Source organism: Callorhinchus milii, unplaced genomic scaffold, assembly GCF_018977255.1.
Source record: "Callorhinchus milii isolate IMCB2004 unplaced genomic scaffold, IMCB_Cmil_1.0 Scaffold3, whole genome shotgun sequence".
NCBI classification, from domain to species: domain Eukaryota; kingdom Metazoa; phylum Chordata; class Chondrichthyes; order Chimaeriformes; family Callorhinchidae; genus Callorhinchus; species Callorhinchus milii.
The window spans coordinates 41117139-41136671 of NW_024704744.1; the positions used below are offsets into that span (position 1 = coordinate 41117139).

Sequence of the window (19533 nt, forward strand, 5' to 3'; positions counted from 1 at the left end):
AATGTCCCACAAACAGTCGTAGATTGAAAATGACCAATTTACTATTGTTTTTGGTTTTTGGAGGGATTATTATTAGGGGTGTGGAGTAAGGAAACTTGCCCAAGGTTTCGCCCTGCCTGGAATTGAACTCAGGTCACTCGCTTGCAAAGCGAGTGCTCTAACCACCGAGCTACAGGACTCCACAGGCTCAGTCACTAACAGTGGGACAGATGGGATGAGAAACATGCAACAGGCCAGTCTGCAAAGCAGAGAGTTGAAGGGAGAATTGGGCTGGAGGAGATTGTAGATGTAGGGTTGGTGTAAAGGCGTTAAGGAACTTGAAAGTCAAAGTGAGGACCTTAAAGTCAATTCAAGCAACCAACAGAGCCTGGTGAGGATCGGGTGATGGCAGAAATACTGGTTCTTGGATGAATGATCAACCTGAAACCAAGCACTCACAACAGACTAAGGACAAAGCTTGGTCAGTGTCTACTTACCAATTCTCCACTGTCGTGTCTTTGCTTCATCAAACTGTTGTCTCAGCACGAGAAAATCAATGACATCCGGCATATCATGGTATCTATAAACAATCCAAACAAAAACGTTTTATCCAAATTTCAATTCAATTTCTTGTGGATGATGTAACAACAATAAAATTACATTTATAGAACACCTTTCACATCGGGAGGACGTCCCAAGGCGCTGGACAGTCAGGGGTCAGGACCCGAGCATGGGGGAGGGGTGGAGTAGTGGTGAGGGAAGGCAGAGAGGTGGGAGGGTGACTGAACGCACGATCGAAGAGGGTCTTGAAACCGGCCTTAAAGGAGGCAAAGGAGGAAGCGAGGTGAAGGGACTACGGATTGGAGTTCCAGAGTGTGGGGGCAGAGAGGCTGAAAGCTCGGCCACCGATGGTAGGGCGGGTCGGGCAGGAGACATGGAGCAGCAGGCCGGAGCCCGCTGAATGGAGAGAGCGGGCAGGTTCGTAGGGAGTCAGCAGGTCAGAGAGGTAGAGGGGCAAGGCCATAGATGGCTTTGAAAGTGAGATTGAGGATCATGAATTTGATCCTCTGAGGGATGGGGAGCCAGTGGAGTCTGGTGAGGGTGGGAATGATGGGGTCACAGAGCCAAATACGTGAGAGTACATGAGCTGCAGAGTTTTGGATGATCTGCAGCTTGTAAAGAAGAGAGTTGAAACAACATACATATGCACTTGATTGTTTTCAAACAATCAATCCGGAGTAGTATAAATATCATGTGTCAGGAGCACTGTACACAATTATGGCTCATTACAATATTTTCAACATTGTATCATGAGCGAATGACAAACCATGAGACCAACAGCAATGTGGAGGGGCCAGGGTTGCACACTAAGTTCATCATAGAAACAGGAGTAGGATATTCAGCCCCTCAAGCCTGTTCAACCGTTCTATACGATCATGGCTGATCTGGACCTAAACTTCAATTACTCACCCTTGCCCCATAATTTCTTGGTATCCTGACCTAAAAAATATCTATTCACCTCAGGCTTGAAAATGTGAATGGATCCAGCATCCACAACATTTTGGGGATAGAATTCCAAATTTCCACTACCCTTTGCTTGAAAAACTGCCTCCTGATTTCACTCCTAAATGGTCTAGCTCTTACTTGAAGATTATGCTCCCTTGTTCTGGATTTCCCCACCAGAGGAAATTATCAATGGATTTTGAATATCAACCTCATAATTTGTGTCAGTTTAGCTCAGTCGGCAGAACTTACTCTCTGGGCCAGAAAGCTCTGGGGTCAAATGCCATAATCTGGGCACTCCAGTTCAGCATTGCCATAAGTGTCTTTTCAAACGAGACATTACACCAAGGCTTGTTTAGATAAGAAGGAAGTTTGTTCCCAGTCTCTGGTCAGCAATCTTCCACCTTAATTGTACATTCACCTCACAACTGCTTGTGGTCCTTGCTGGAACTGTTTGCCTACAAAATCGGTCACTGCACTTGACAGGAACTATTTGTGAAACCCTATGAGACATTTCAAAGTGATGAGGCCCTTCAAAAATTCAAATTCTCTCTTTTCTTACTCCACTGTAACACATTCTGTTCTCTGTCAGTACAATGATGAGAATAATAGTTTCAAAACCCAAATGTGCTGCTATACAACTCACCAGTGTGACAGATCACAAGTCTATTATGCGAGTTATGTTAGCTACATGTAAGCATGTAGAAAAAGGGAACTACCTTGAGCCCTTCATTATTTTGTTAGCTGAAGAAAAAGACTGAAACCCTCTTCATTAGCTATTAAATACTTATGGGGAGCAACAATTATCTCTGTGCACACCAGTTTGCACCAGACCCCTGTGCTGCAATACCAGCACCAAAGACTAGAAACATATTACATGATCAAATTTGACATCAGGTTCGGTACAGAAAGAGAATCCATTCCTCTCAAGTCTGGTGCAATTCGATTAAAGCACGTAGATATACATCTGTGTGACTTTCAAGCGATTATGTATTTACTTTCTACAAAACAAACAGTTCTTACTTCATTGAAAATGCACCGCCTGTCAGTTTGCCTGTGTCTGGGTCGATGAAAGCCAGTTTCAGACAGCACAGAGTAGGAGGCCCCACTTCATATTTGATCCCAACTACTTTCACCAGTTCTTGCTCCTGATGGAAATACAAAATAGGTATAATGTCACATCATTCACTGCTACACCTGGATCCAGGAGCCAATCAACAAAAAACGACCATGTTTGCTAACTACAATTAATTGTGGTACTGATTAGTGCAAAAGTGGAATTCACAAAGACCCGGGTTTAAACATAAAGTACTTCTCCATTTGCAACACAAAAAAACAATAAATACGATTTCTTTCTTGGATCAATATAAATGCAAGATGTCTATTTCTTAGTTGCACGGTTCCTAAAGCTGATATCAGTTAATGACAATAAAGAGGTTCAAAATACCTGAGAGGAGGAGCAGAACATATTAAAACGCAATTCATTTATCGGAAAACATTTTCATGTTTTTATAGATTGGAGGAAAGGAAAGAGCAAAGATTACATTATTGTTAAAGCAATTCCAATCACAGTCTCCTTCCTTAAGACTAATATTGGATTGCCTGGAAAGAGCTGAGTCTCAGCAAAATACGAGGACCAACAATAAAATTTATGTTTAAAAACACAATGGTTCAAACAACAAAAATGTTTCTACTAAAGAAATTAACATTTCTCAACAGATAAATAAGATGTTCCTGGTGTATCCAGCCCTGGTGTAATATCAAGATCACATGAGCGAAATCTGAAGCAAGTGTAACAATGGTTCATATCCATGATTATTTGTGGGACACTGCTGTGCGGAACTGGTTGCCACGTTTCGCCCATAAAATATACAGTCAATTCACTTTACAGTATATTTTGTGAAGGGCTTTGAGATGTTTCGAAGATGTGATAAGGCGCTATATCAAATGCAAGGATTATTATTATTTATATATCACATGGCTTGATCACCTAATTGTCTAACTGTGATGTTTGTGGAATTCTGATCCAGTCCCAATCAGTTGCAGTGTTTTTTGTGTCAGGTTTTTTTTAATATAAGTAGAGAGCTCTTAGAATGTCCAATAGCTTTGCTACAACTGAAAAAGTCCATCTCATATCTAAGGAGAAAAGAAAACTGAGTAAAAATATGCCCATATAAATCCTATTTTCCAGGCACATTTATTTTTAACTTAAATAAATAGGATATGCTATATAATCCTGTTTTTTTCAAAATGGCAGTTTGTATATCAGTTAGTCACTGACTATTGTATTCAAGATCTCGTGTCACATAGTGCAAGTGGATTTTTACACTGTGCTGGGTTTTTTTGCTCTTAAAAATCTTTACATTTACTATTTTCAAAGCATTTCCGCCACACTTGATGAAATATCAACGGTAAGTTCATACAAAAAGGACCTGGACACTAAAGTGAGTTACTCGCACTGGTTCCCATTACCAGCAGGGAAACACAATCAGGCTTCAAGGAATGCAAGTCATAAAAATCCCAAACCTTCTACAATAATGATCTGGAACAAACAAATCAGGTAAAGGAAAAGAATCATAACCAGACCCAGACAATACTCAAAAACACTTCTTGAACACAAGCCAAACACATCCTTTATGCGAGGTTGCTAAAAATGCATTTTCTTGCTTCAGATTATTATGATCTTTAACCATGAGATTTTAAAACTGTAATGAAAAGTTATTAGAATATTCAAGTAAATTGTCAGTCTTATATATTGTGCATATTTTGATTGGTGGTTATAACCAATGAAAGGAAAAACAAATTAATTCCCACCACCACTATTACTACATTAGAAATGCCACTTTACACCCATTCCCCTGAATCTAACAGGAAGAATGTTTTGATTCAGAGGTCTACCTACGTACGGTAAGTATAATGTAGATAGGGTGAGCTTTATAGCTCTCTCACAAAGCCACCTGTGACTTCAATTAAAAATCTATCATTTCAGTATTCAATGCATTCTATGATATTTCATTAAGGCGTGAATTACCACCCGCTACTCATCACCTTTTATTTTTAGTTTGTTTATTCATTAAATAAAGATGTTGTGCCAGTCCTGGTGTATCCAGTCATGCAGTGAAGCACTTTTGAGACATCCTCTCGATGGCACTAATTAAATTGTAAATTGTTGCTGTTGTTGCTCTAAGTGATTTATAGAGAGAAAGAAAACTGAGGAAAATAAATAAGTTTTATAATGAACTGCACCTAATCTGAGAATATCAGTTTGACTATTTCATGTTCCATGCAATTCATTCACTGATTCACTGGCATGTAAATGTCTCTTAGTCAGCTGTAAGTGTTGACAGATCTCCGGATACAATCTGACATTTCACAAGTATCGGTCAACAAGATCTTATTTCATGTGAATTCCACTGACACCTTTGCTGGAAAGAAGAACAAGACATACTGAAGGGAAGCCCTCAACACTGATTCACTGTTTAGTGAAAAAACATCCTGAATGCAACACGGAATCAAGCTCACCATTTCTACAAAGATACTTTACCCGTAAATCCATTTTGTGCCACGGCTGCTTTTTAGCATTTATAGGATAAATCTTTAGCTTCTTTGTCATTTCAACGTACGCTTCATGACCTTGTCGGAAATAGTAGACCTAGGACACAAACAGAACACAAAATGTACGTTTGCAAATTTGTAATTAAGAATCCTTAATCCCATCTCAAAGTGGTTCACGCAATATGTTGCTTTGGCTGTTATATTGGGAAAAGGGTCAGCTATTTTGAACCAATTGATCTGTTTTCATTCAGTGAATTTGGACAAGAGGGAATATTGGTTAGGATGTGGAGAACTTTGCATTCAACACTGTACCATGGAATCTTTGACCTTCCAGTAAGCCACAGGATAACAGGATATCGGGTTAATATTTCATCTGAAGTACAGCATTTTCAGCAATCCAGTACTCCCTCAGTATCTCATCAGCAAGTCAAAGTGCAACCTAGAAGGTGAGCTAAAGTCCTGGTGTTCATAAAGAAAACAACAAAAACAACAACAAAATTATATTTGGATAGCACCTTTCACGTTGGGATGACGTCCCAAGGTGCTGGACAATCAGTGTTTCAGACACGAGCTGGGGGTCGGGATCGGGGAGGATGACTGAAGGCATGGTCGAAGAGGAGGGTCTTGAGATGGGTCTTGAAGGAGGCAAGGGAGGCGACGCGGCTGAGGACTGTAGGATAGAGTTCCAGAGGCCGGGCAGAAGGCCCGCTCGCCAATGGTGGGGCAGGCGAGACAGGGGATGTGAAGCAGGACAGAGCCCACTGAGCGGAGGGAGCAAGCAGGTTGGTAGGGGGTTAGAAGGTTACAGAAGTAGGGGGGAGCAAGGCCATGGAGGGCTTTGAAGGTGAGGACCAGGATCTTGAACTGTATCCTCTGTGTGATGGGAAGCCAGTGGAGTTGGGTGAGGGTTGATAGGGTCACTGAGCCTGGTGTGGGAGAGGACACAGGCTGCAGAGTTCTGGATGATCTGCAGCCTATGGAGGGAGGAGTTGGGGAGGCCGACAAGCAGGGAGTTTGTGTAGTCAAGCCTCAATGTATGAATGCGTGTATGAGGGTTTTGGTGGCCTGCAGTGTGAGGCAGAGGCAGAGCCGGGCAATGTTGCAGAGGTGGGGGAAGGCAGAGCGGTACATGGCACGGATATGGGATAGAAAGGGTCAAACAAGACGCCAAGGTTCCGGACTGGCTTAGTAAGGTGGAGTGTGCATCCACGGATGGTGATGCTGTCAGTGCCTGAGGTGAGGAGGCACTGACGGGAGCCAATCAGTTAGCCTCGTCTTGTTGACATTCAACTGAAGAACGTTAGCTCTCAGACAGGATTTGATGTCTGACAGACATTCTGTCAGCACAGCAGTGGTCCTGGAGTTGAGGGTGGAGGCAGAGAGGAACAGTTGAGTGTCTACTCCATCTCTCCACGTACATGTGGAAATTGACTCCATGTCTGCAGATGATGTCACCAAGAGAGCGCATATAGATATTGAAAAGGAAGGGACTGTATACTTGTCGTATGGCTGAAAGGAATGCATTCACACACATGAATTAACTTTGTCAGTCGTATCCAATTAAATCAAAGCACAAGTTTTAGAAACTGTGTGGTGCAGAAAATTACTGGGTCTGCAGTAGCATTGAAGACAATACCTATTCAGTGATTTTTTTTTCTTGCGCTCATCAACAGGAAGAATATTAGTTTACTTTTCGATTTCATACATCCAGTGTCAGTATTTATTATGGTACTCCCAGATTATGTGCATCATAGTTAGATTCAGAGTAAAGCTCTGCTCTGATTATATGTTAGAGGAAATTATCATCTTGAACTGGCTCCAAAGTGACAATGTCTGAATAGTCAATCTTTTCTGCTGGTCTCGGTAGTCTGGGTCCTGGGCCAAGTGGCCCACAGTACTTAACAGACCAGCCAGTCTGGCTCATCAGCAGAACTTGGGAGTGGCAGAGCAGTCCCCAAGCCTCATCTCTTGCCAATCTGCTCCAAATAATTTCTGGAATCAGATAAGAAAAGTGTGCCCCTCCAAGGAAAGAGTGTGCATTCCATTCCAGACACAGGGAAATTGGCACGTCTAGGTGGCATATATCTGTGGAACTCTGTTTGGTTTGAATACTCTTAAGTAAAATGATGGGTTTCTGCATGTGTCAGACCCAGCTGAAAAAAAACACGAAAAGCAACGTGAATCTTGTCTTGGTATCTTATAAATAGTTGAGGGCATATTCAAAACAATATATGCTTATATGAAAATAACTTTCATGATGCAAAGCAATAACAAAATTGCGAAGTGGTGTGTGATAATTATCACCAGAGCAGTAAAGTCAATAAGAGAAACCAGACACCTTGTGATAAGCAACATGTTACTTATGTTGCTTCTGCTACGTTCTCTGGCAGTTTTTCCTGGGGTTCTGGCCAACAATCTTCATATAAAATTGGTCATGCCTGTTTGTGGGACATTGCTGTGCACAAATCAACTGTGAACATGTTAAACTGTGATACCTCATCCCCCATCTGTGGTACAAAGGGGCAGCGTCTGGGCATTGCGTCTGTAATCCATACTGGCGGCAGCCATTCCTCCAGGGTCTCGCCCTGATCTTGTAACCCTCCAGCCGGTGGTCTCTGTACAAAGGTAAAACCTTCCATGAATTAATCTTTTTTTTATTATTGCCGTGACTGGCCATCGACCAAGAGCTGCATAATCAGCACAATTCTTTCAATATCTGAAAACCTTTAACCCAGCCTGACCTGGAAGACTCCGTTAATTCATGTACTCAGTTCTAAAGTTATTCATGATTAAGTCCCCTCTCCTTGGTTCTGAGAGCAGGAGCTCCTCTCCCTCAGCTACACCTAGAGCTTGAATGAAGCAAACGACCAGTAGAGTAATCATTCCAATTTTCTTAATTCACATTCTACATAAAAAGGTCAAGACTTTTTGTTGTTGTTGGCTCTCTTATTAAACATTCTTGCCTTAACCCATTCTGCCTTCCTCACCTCCACAACATTGCCCACTTCAACAACAACAAAATTACACTTCTATGTGCCACTACCTCAGCCCGAGATCCTCATGCATGCTTTCATTACTTCCAGGCTTGACTATGCGAACTCCCTGCTTGCCAAACTTCCCAACTATTCCCTCCACAAACTGCAGATTATTCAGAACTCTGCAGCTCGTGTGTCCTCTCCCACACTAAGCTCCATGAGCCAATCACCCCCACCCTTGCCCAGCTTCACTGGTCCATTTCCGGTTTGTCTCATAGAGAGTGCCAATCACACTTTCTCAGAATAAGCTCCATCACCTTTATTCTTTTCTCTTTTAGTTTCCTTTTCTTCTTTGGGGCTGTCAAACCATCTTTGTCTTCTTTGTGTTTCTTGCGTTCTTTCTTGTTATCTTTTTCTTTCCCTTTCTCTTTCTCCCCTTCATCATCTGAACTGCTTGCAACTTTCTTCACTTGCTTCCGTGAGGATTTCTTTGGTGGTTGAAGGTTGATACCAGCATCAGCGGTCCAATCAGAGTAGTCACTGGAGTACTCACTGAAAACACAGAAATACAGTTAGTCTGCACAATCCCCCAGAAAACAAACCACTTCTCCAGCTTCCGTTACGTCCTCTAGCAGTTTCTCCTGGGGTCCTGGCCAACAATCTTCATATAAAATTGGTCATTCACCCCATGCTTTGTTTGTGGGACATTGCTGTGCACAAATTGGCTGCCATGTTTACCCACAAAACACGCAGTCACTCCACTTTACGATAAATCCTGAAAAGCATGTTGGGACGTCTTCCTGACATGAAAGGTGCAACACCAAATGCAAGGATTATTATTATCACTTTTTAAAATAAATTTTTAAAAATGTTTTGGTCACTGGCGGCAAGAAAAAAAATCAAAATTACTTAAATAAAACAGCATTTGGTAGAACTTCTCAGTTTGTATTGGTTCCCTAGTGTATTGACCAAACAAATAAAGGGCATTGATTCTGCATTTAGTCTTCTCCACAATAGATTGCACACGCTCACAACCGTTTGTATAAAGAATGTTTTTTTTATATAAAATTTGATGATCCATAATTATCCTAACTGCAAACCCATAAAGTTCAGAGATTGTTGTGATACAACAGTATTCGTTTCCCTTATTCTTCCCACCCACACCCCTACTAAATTTGGTTACTCAATCTACAACTGTTTGTGGGACACTGCTGTGCCAATTGGCTGCTGCGTTTCATCCACAAAATACAGTCAATCCACTTTGCAATATATTCTGAGAAGCACTTTGTGAAGTCTCAATGACTTGATAAGGTGCTATATCAAATGCAAGTATTATTATTATTACTATTACTACTACCTAGAGTGAGAATCATCAGTTTTTTGAGGAATTTCAATTGTAAGAAGCAGAGAACGAGAATCTCTCACTTTCATTACATAATTTTCAATGCATACCTCTTTGACTGGTTTTGAACATCCTTCCCCCACCCCCCACGGCTCCTATCCACACCTCAGCTGCCCAGCCAGAAATGTCAAGCACTTTGAAATGTCCTCCCAACATGATCGATGTAAATTGGATTATACTGTATAATCAACAGAACTACTTCAGTTTAAATCTTTTGGGCTCTACAAAAATTTCACCATTTCCTTCGAATGATTTAACAGTACTCAAAATGAACCTAAGGATTTTCAGTCCACTAATGAGCCATACCTCAACTAATTGAAAAATGTGACCGTTCCATCTAACGCCAATTGTACAAAGCGAACTGAACTTCCAAGCACAGAAAATTAAATCATATTAGCTCAATAAAAAACTACACTGAATGCATTTTATTCCCATTCAAAATTATAAAAAAGATGATTCAGAAAAATAATTTAAAATTTGAAAATTAAGGTTTTAGTCTTATCTGGTTTCTCTCGCTTTGTGATTGCCTTTTGCTTGTCATGCGCTTTTTTCTTTTACTTCTTCCAGCTTTTTCCCTCCGGTGTAATCTCTCTTCTAATTCTTTAATTTTTTTTCTGAATGAAGAATGAGCACAGCTCAGTTCCCTCTTCAGTAATTTCCATCATTGATAATCCTCCTCTCGCTTTGTCTTCTCTAAATGTATAGCTTGCAATTCTCCCTTTGCGCCAACAATCGTTCTTCCCTTTTCCTCATTCCTCGTTAAAAAATGGTCATTCACTTTGTGGCTGGTTGTGGGACATTGATCTGTACAAATGAGCTCACAAAATACAATCATTACAATTTACATTATATTCTGTGTAGCTCTTGGAGACAGCTTCCCAATTTGAATCATGTTATAAATATAAAGATTATTATTCCCCTCATAATCTATTCATACCTCAGTGGCCCTTCTCTGCATTGCTCATCATCACCATATCATTTCTTTCCTAACATATCTGCCCAGCTCATGCTTGGTCTCATTTACAGAGGGTCCACATATATCAAACATTAGCAGGAGGTTATGCATTGCCTTCTCAAATACAGTAAGGCCAGAATCCAATACAGTTCAGAACAGCTTCCTCCTAGGCTTCCATCTCGAATGCTAACATCAGCCACACTCTGGGTCGTCCTTCAGCCCTTTCACCTCATGAAGAGAACAGGAGCCCAATAGGAAATAAATGGATGGACACAAAGAGAACTAAATATTCTTCTTGTAACATAATAATCCCTCCAAAAAACAAAATAATAAATTGGTCATTTTCAATCCATGACTGTTTGTGGGACACTGCTGTGCGCAATTAGCTGCTGCATTCGCCCACAAATATAGTCATTTCACTTTACAGTATATTCTGTGAAGCGCTTTGGGACATGAAAAGCGCTATATCAAATGCAAGGATTATTATTATTTCCCCATTTTTCCATTTTAGATGAAACAGTGTTCCTCTCTTTTTGTGAAATATCATAGTTTTAGCACGTTATATTTAGCTGAGTGGAAATCTCCCATTTCAGGTGTGTTTCTCTGCCAAACCACTCTAGGAACTGAAGTTGAGCTAGCACACTTCAGACTGGCATGGACCCAATAAAGATGGTGGGATTATTTATTACCAGTTGAGTATTGCTGAACACTCAGCCAGTAGAGGGCTCCCCCGAGTTGGGTGATTCCAGATGGGTCCCAGGTCATTGTGGTGTATCAGCTTTCACAGAAATTCAAGTTGCTGGAACAAGGCACAATCACTCTACATCATCAAAGTAGCTCAGAAAGAAAATATGCCCAAAGTGGCAGATTTTCATAAGGCTATTAATTACCATCTAAAACAGTTATAAACATTGAAATGTGATATATATACATATATATATATATGCGCAAGGACACACACAATCTTTGCATCATATGTTATACAATATTGAAATAAAATACTAATCCTTGTATTTGATACAGAGCCTTAACACGTCGTCAAGAAGTGTCAAAGCGCTTAACAGGATATACTGCAAAGCGGAGTGACTGTTTTGTGGGTGAAATGCAGCATCTAGTTTGCGCGCAGCAATGTCCCACAGACAGCCATGGAGTGAGAGAGAGTACCAGGATTTTACCGATACCAGGATTTTAGATTCAAGACCTTCAAATAGCCGATCCCAATGAGACATTATTGTAACATGCCTGAAATATATATATATATATATAATACACTGTATCGAGTGTCAGTGTGCCCAGGTGAAAATACTTAAAATGGTTGACATTTTCTTTAATCAAACAGAAACTTAATATCAGCTGTTGAGAGCAACTCTCACCTAGAATGTGTGTTCATAAACTGATCTTAGCTCATTCACTTTTGCACCAAAAATCTATCAATACAACTCTATACAAATGTAATTTTGTATTGCATCTCTTCTAATGGAGCCAGTGGCTCGTGCCTTAGCCCAGTGCAGCCACCCTGCTCCCATTGGGATATTTTGGAGCGCTTTACTATTGGAGGAGTACTTCACCAACCATGAACTGTAATTGTGGTCGGAGGCCAGAGCAGTTCCACACTGATGAGGGCACCTCAGGGCAAAATTCCTCTCAAGCTCTCATAGGTGATCTATCAGTGTTCTGGGCCAGTCGTGAGAGCAGTTTGTCCCACCTGGACTTTAGGCAGAATGGCCGATCTTATGGTCAACCCCACGATTTGAAGGCACGGCCTCAAATGTGCTACAGTCCCATTTCATGGAACAAGGTGATTCTATTGATAGAAGCTCTAAGGCTAAGAATTACAGAGTTTGATGGCTATTACCTGATCATGTGAACACTCAGCATGATCCCGGGTCCTAAAACAACAGCATCAATGTCCAGACTGTTGTCAGTTTGACAAAAACTTGAAAATGGTCAGAAAACTGATTTTTTTGGTTAAATTATTGAAAATTACTATTATTCCTTCACAACAAAAACAGAGTACACACCTCATTATGTGGAGCAGACTCACAGGATCTCCCTTCAACACAATCTACTTTCAGAGTGGAGCTCTCACAGGGATTGAGTGCAATTTACTTCCAGCTACTGGAAAGAGTCCCTACTTGTTTCCTTATTAAGGAATCCAGTTAGAAATCGCCACATATTTGGGTCCCAATAGCAAAACAGCCACAGAATACAAAGCATAATACGTCCTTTTAAATTCTGAGCTTTATGCAAGTCCCAACAGCTCCAAAACAACAGCAACAACTTGTATTTATTATTCGCGCTTCACCATGAATAACGTCTTGAAATGTTTTAAACATACTTAAGTGGTCAGTCTGAGAGACTGCCCACATGAAAGGTGTTGTATTAACAACAACAACAACAACAAGATTCCATTTATTGAGCGCCTTTCACGTCGGGAGGACGACCCAAGGCGCTGTACAGTTGGGTCAGGACCCAAGCAGGGGGGAAATGGTCAGGGTGAGGGAAGGGAGGGAGCGAGGAGGGGGTAGAGAGTCGAGAGGGGAGCTGAAGGCACGGTCAAAGAGAAAGGTCTTGAGAATGGCCTTGAAGGAGGAAAGGGAGGAGGCGGCGAAGGCACTGGGGGATAGAGTTCCAGAGCCTAGGGGCTGAAGGCCCGGCCACCGATGGTAGGGCGGTTGGGGCGGGGGATGTGGAGCAGACCGGAGCCAGAGGAACGGAGGGTACGGGCAGGTAGGTATGAGGATAGTAGGTCGGAGAGGTAGGAGGGAGCAAGGCCGTGAATGGCCTTGTAGATGAGGGTGAGGATCTTGAATTCGATCCTCTGGGGGATGGGAAGCCAGTGGAGGTGAGCGAGGGTGGGAGTGATGTGGTCGCGAAGCCTGGTGCGGGTCAGCGTGAGGGGTGAGGTAGTGCCGTAGTCTGGCTACATTCCGGAGGTGATGGAAGGCGGTGCCAGTTGTGGCGCGAATATGAGGGAGAAAGGACAGCTCAGGGTCGAACAGAACCCCGAGGTTCCTGACCGGCTTTGAGAGGTGGAGAGTGCAGCCTTGGATGCTGCACTCTCCACCTCTCAAAGCCAGTATTAGAATAGCAGGGCAGATGCCAAGCCAGCAGGAAGGAGTTGAACCTAGATGAGGGGGAAATGAAGGGGTTGAGGGAGGGAGAAGCTAAGCAGTCACATTCCACAGAAAGAACTGTTGGGAAAATATTCTGTCCTCTCCTGCCTTGCACGCTTTACACCTTTTTATTGAGCAAACTGCAGTATTTAAAACTTTGACACTGCTCCTTTTTTAATATATACACTTAGAAGAATTTAGGCAATGATTTGGAATTTTTGTTTTCTATTCCAAAATATGAAATCTCCAGAAAATCTCCATACAAACATGGCAGCATTCACGTCACCCAACCATGGCTTGCTGTTAAAATGTGCTTTTTTCAAATCAGAATACAATTTAAAGCAAGGTCACTTGCCTGGAGCTGCTGCTTTCACTGTGCCAGGGTTCCACCTCCTCATCTGAAGTCGCCCCATTGACAACGCGCACTTCAACCTCCTGTACATTAACATTTAATTAACATTATATACATCTACAATGCACAAATTATACCATTCAAACAATCAGGATACTAACGCCAAACAATATGTTCTTTCAGTCAGAAAGTGCAGTTCACAAATTTAATACACAGTAAATTAATACAGTACAATTCGTAGCAGCAGAATAACCCAACTAAACACTCAAGTGCTGTGCAATGAGATGTGACTTCTTGTCTTACATAATAAAAACACAATCATCAGTGTCACACATCAGTGTCTAACCACTGAGTCCTGTAACTCAGTGGTTAGAGCACTTGCCTCACAAGTGAGAGACCTGAGTTTGATTCCTAGTAGGGCGGAACGTTGGGCAAGTTTCCTTACTCCACACCTCTGTTTACCTAGCAGTAAGTAGGAACCCAGTTGTTAGTCGATTGGTGGATCGTTTTTCCAGGGTTAATAATTCCTTGAAAAAAATATAATATATTGGTCACTTCAATCCATGACTGTTTGTGGGAGGCTGTGGTGCACAATCAGCTGCTGCGTTTTGCCCACAAAATATACAGTCAATTCACTTTACAGTATATTCTGTGAAGTGCTTTGTGATATCTCAAAATTGTGGTAACAACAAAAAAATTACATTTATAGAGTGCCTTTCATGTCAGGAGGACGTCCTAAGTCGCTGGACAGTCAGGGGTCAGGACCCGAGCGTGGGGGAGGGGTGGGGGAGGGAAGGAAGAGAGGTAGGAGGGCGACCGAAGGCATGATCGGAGAGGAGGGTCTTGAGACCAGCCTTGAAGGAGGCAAGGGAGGAAGTGAGGTGCTATAATAGAGCAGAGGTTAGTAATTCACAAACGTCTCTTCGCCTACGATACAGAGAAAACCACAGTTTCTAGAATACAGAGGTAGTACCAATAATGAGCATTAGAGGTAAATGACCTCCACGGCAGTTATACCTTTCATAAGTCACTGTGATTGCACAGAAAATCACGGGTCTCTAATCAGCGTAAACTGCGCTCTTGTTTTGACAGATGTATACTTAATAAAAGTAATTTAACAGTGTATGGTTGGCAAGCTGGTACTTCTACTGCATTACTTTAGGTAAAAAGTGAAATTATTCCATATTAGTCAAACAATCGATATTCTTACATTAATTACTTGAGCTACTTCGATTCACTTTCAGATATGCCAAGGCAGCAGAACAAGAGGATGCAGGTTTAGAGTTGCAAAGGGCAATTTCAGAACAGATACCAGGAAGTATTTATTTACCTAATGGATAATTATTATTAATTATTTTTATTATTAACAACGATAATCAGGTTGCCAGGCAGGCTGGGTGAAGCCAGGACACCTGTTCATTTAAAAAAAGTTTGATGCTGTAACAGGAAGACAGTAGAGTGGGAATTGTGAAGGAATGATTCCACGTGGGCCCAAAGCTTTCTTTATCTGAACTTCTCGTTTAATTAAATCCAAAGTTTTCAATTTTCAAATCTTTTATTTTTGAACCAATCTTCCCCTTCCCTAAGTTTAACATAAAATATGTATGGACTCTAATTCAGAATAAAATATTGCACACAGCAATGTTCCACAAACTGCCATGAAGTAAATGGCCAATTTTATTTGGGTGATTATTGAATTTTGACAGCAATAAAATGAGAGCTGGTGAGTTAGTCAGTGTGAAAAAGGTTCTGGGATTTTAGAATGCTGAATTCTCAAATGAACCTGATGTTTGATGAGTGATGATCACTCATACTTTGCTTTTAATCCAATTGTAAATTACTGATATAGAATTACATTCAATTGATTAAAGAGTTGGGACACTTGGAACCTGCACTCTCATTTCCAGATTTACAGGAAGGAAGCAATCAGTGCATTGCTTTGGTAAACTATTCTCAATGTACTCAGCAACTTTGGGGGAAAAACAGACATTTTACCAGGAGAACACACTTTAACTGAAGAGTTTTGATTCCTGCACATATAAATTATAAACATATTTTTAAGTGCTCTGCAAAATTCTACCAACACACACACCTCTGAAGAACTGTTGTATTCTACTTGTTGGGAGCTTCTGTTGGTGTCATCCATTGCAGATCGTGTACGGTAGTTGTGTATATTCTGTCGGTTTGGTTTTCTCACTTCTCCATTTTCTTGCAATCTTTCGTGGGCATGATTCTAAGAAGTGCATAGTGGGTATAGAAGTTAGAAAGATCAAATCCTGGGGAGAGGAGTGGGGAGGCAAACACTACTATTGCATGCATTGTGTAGCCAGTAACTCAAAAGAGTTTGCTGTATCACAAAACCAGGGAAAGCGTAAACTTTACAATTTTCAATTTGAAAATATAGAAAATAGAATATGCAACATTTTCTGAAAAATATTGTACAGCAGGTACCTCTGCCATCCCTAAATTATTCAAGTTATACAAATCTACATTGGGAGTATAAAGTGAGGCTGAAATGATGTGACGAACATGGTTTAAGCTTTAAAAAAAGCAGGAGAAACAGTTATGTTCTGTCACTGTCCTTTAATATCAATTATCCCAATTAACTCAGATGGTAAATATAGCTAATGGTATTTGTTACCTTGTTTTCACGCTGGACTTGACTTGGTGATTTCTTTTTCTTCTCAAATTTATGAGTGTTCACCTCTTCTTCCCCTTTGGCTTTTCTGCATTCTTCCTGCTTACTGTAACATCAGAAGAGTAACAATGTATTCCACAAACCCACCAGTGAAAGTTTAGGTGGTTCATACACATATATACAAAATAAAAGTAACTTGACACTATATTTTGAGAATCACCACGGCAGCAAGACAAGAGGTCAAAGCTTAAAGTTGTGAAATATAATTCACAGACACAGGATTAATTTAAGAAGCAGTTTAATGTTGCTTAGTATTTCTGAAACTTGAAATCAAATGCATTGAAGACTTTCTTCATCTAAACTTCTTTGTGATCCTCTATCTAAATTGGCAATACTTAAAATCAGCTTTGAGACGACTTGGGTTGGAGCCTAGATTTCTTTTGACGAATTCTCTGCTTTGTTCAGAAGCATCTCACACTAATAATAGGTATAATCGCCTTCATCCCTGGTAGTGGAGGGTAATGCACCTCTTAAATTGAACAGCACATTAAAGACTAAAAGCTTTCTCTACTTTATGGCAAACATATTTATACTCAATAGCTTTCTCAAAGTACAACTTATAAGAAACTGGAAGGCAATATATCTTGGAAGACCAACTATTATTCTGAAAATTGGATGGCATGAAAGCCAATGTGAATGTCAATAATTCACACTCAATCTAACACCCGATGAATACAGATTAACAGCAAAAATTCATCCTTAAATCAATGTTCATTTTAGAAAACCTTCTTCAGGGAAGTCAAAGAATAAAGGATACTGAACATGGAATTGGAGTTGAGACATATTGTCAAGATAAGATTGGGTATTCTATTTAAGTTGAGTCCACTTCATCCATTTCACCCTAAAATCATTTCATCATTGAGTGCTAAGTACAATAATAATAATAATCCTTGCATTTGATATAGCGCTTTTCACGTCGGGAGGACGTCCCAAAGCGCTTCACAGAATATACTGTAAAGTGAATTGACTGTATATTTGTGGGCGAACGCGGCAGCCAATTGCGCACAGCAATGTCCCACAAACAGTCGTGGATTGAAAATGGCCAATTTATTATTGTTTTGATTTTTTTGGAGGGATTATTATTAGGCGTGTGGAGTAAGGAAACTTGCCCAAGGTTTCACCCTGCCTGGAATTGAACTCAGGTCTCTCACTTGCTAACCACTGAGCTACAAGACTCCTTAAGTTAAATATCTATTTTCCCCAAGAATTACAAAATAGTCACTGCAATTTACAGCAAACCCTGTCAAGGGTTTTGAGGTGTCCTCCGGATGTTAAAGACACAATATTGAATGAAACGTTTGTTTTTATTTAACTACTAACCTTTGTATTAATGAGACATACATAAAATGGACTAGATAGAAAGCCAATGTACTGATTATAGACCAAAAAATATTGACACCACAGATTACCCCACGAAAAAGGAAACTGACAAGCTGAATTATTTTTTGTGTGCGACAAAATCATTAATCCTCTCCTTGAAGAGTTAAACTTCAGTCAGTGAATTTGGGTTTAAAAAATAATTCAAAGCTTTGGGCACACTGTTGATATCATCACAGAATTAGCATATCATACTGATGTCCCTTTCAGCATAGAATATTTTTATTTCTCAGATAGGTTGAATTTCAACTCCAGAACAAGCATCACGATGAACATAAGGCCCATTAATAATTTGAGTGTTCTCACCTGGTTACACCTGCGGTTAGCTCTGGCACTACCACCCTGCGACTCCATGCCACAAGGTCCCTTTCTGTGGCAATTTCACTTCTTGGTGCATTACTGTGCATCTGCCGAACACCTTCTATTTGCCCACTACGCCTCAGTCCAACATTTGGTGGCGAGTGCATCTCGGAGGCAGAACTCTGAGAGCCTGATGTGAACACATACAAAAATCTCTTAACAACACAACACTGAACCACCTCAACAACAATACCAATCTGCATTTATATAGCAACATTCACACCGGGTAGTGTTTTGGAGCGCTCAACTGTGGCAAACACCTCAAACTGAACACCTCAAACATAAATGGAAGTAAATTAGTAGAACCCACACTTGAAATCCAAGATACTTTTCTTGAAACCAAACCTCAACATTCAGATATACATAAATACTGAATAAACAGTGGAAAAGAAATCATGGATAACCACTCAGCTACAATGACAGCTTAAGAATGCAAGAACAAGGAAAGCGAAACAGTCATCCAGGACATTGCGCCTGATCCACTAGCTTATTAGGTTTTAGCAGACCTTGTAATTCCAAAGTCGGTTCCTTTGTCATACCCCATGAAACCTCTCCTGGTTTCTTGAAAAAAATCCCAATTTCCCACTACAACTGAAATAAGGTTAACTAGCTGTTAACTGGACGCATTCCAACAGGAATTTGGACCAAGGTTTGGGGTGGGAGTGGGGGGGAGAGGGGGGAGAGAGGAAAAGCAAAGATGTCTTGGATAAATGAACAGTATTGATCAGAGACCTTTCTCTGCATCTAAGCAAGTAGTGTTGTTGAAAGACAATAGAATATATTCAAAAGTCTTTGGGAATAAATAGAAACGTGCCAAAATGTTGTGGTGTCTGGGGCACATATCGGCTGGTCAGTAAACTAACTGATATATGCAATAAAATTACAAACTTTGCTCAAAAGGTCAATAAGGCACTAGCAAAATTTCATGCCATGTTACAGGATGCACCAGGTTTCTACTACTTTAGTAGTCATGCTGTTTTTTAAAAAATGTGCTTCTAACACCAGCACTGAAATTTTAGGGATTTTTGGCATTATGGAGCCAACCAGCCATTCTTCACCTACAGCAGACCGGCCATTTTTTGGGTACAATCTTGGGTCAATCTTTTGAATACAGTAGAATGCCGCTTTCCTACACACACCAACTATTCGCATATAATGGTGATGACATTCAACATAGACATAATTTGTATGTGTTTCAACACATATGAATCCCAGGCATATATACTAATTAATAATGTTCCTGTACATATGGATGATCAGT

At 40.7% G+C, this 19533-nt stretch overlaps 1 protein-coding gene across 3 annotated transcripts in view; it reads right to left on the reverse strand.

Annotated features, from left to right (window-relative positions):
* Positions 1-19533, reverse strand: part of LOC103188424 (pleckstrin homology domain interacting protein) — a 110244-nt gene that overhangs the window by 27521 nt on the left and 63190 nt on the right. For all 3 annotated transcript variants that reach the window (XM_042333009.1, XM_042333008.1, XM_042333007.1), the window contains exons 19-27: positions 18219-18402; positions 16479-16581; positions 15930-16070; positions 13841-13920; positions 8330-8564; positions 7533-7652; positions 5027-5134; positions 2506-2630; positions 477-559 (exon numbers count right to left, since the gene is read on the reverse strand). In XM_042333009.1, the coding sequence (XP_042188943.1) occupies positions 477-559; positions 2506-2630; positions 5027-5134; positions 7533-7652; positions 8330-8564; positions 13841-13920; positions 15930-16070; positions 16479-16581; positions 18219-18402 (1179 nt within the window). The remainder of the gene's footprint in view (positions 1-476; positions 560-2505; positions 2631-5026; positions 5135-7532; positions 7653-8329; positions 8565-13840; positions 13921-15929; positions 16071-16478; positions 16582-18218; positions 18403-19533) is intronic.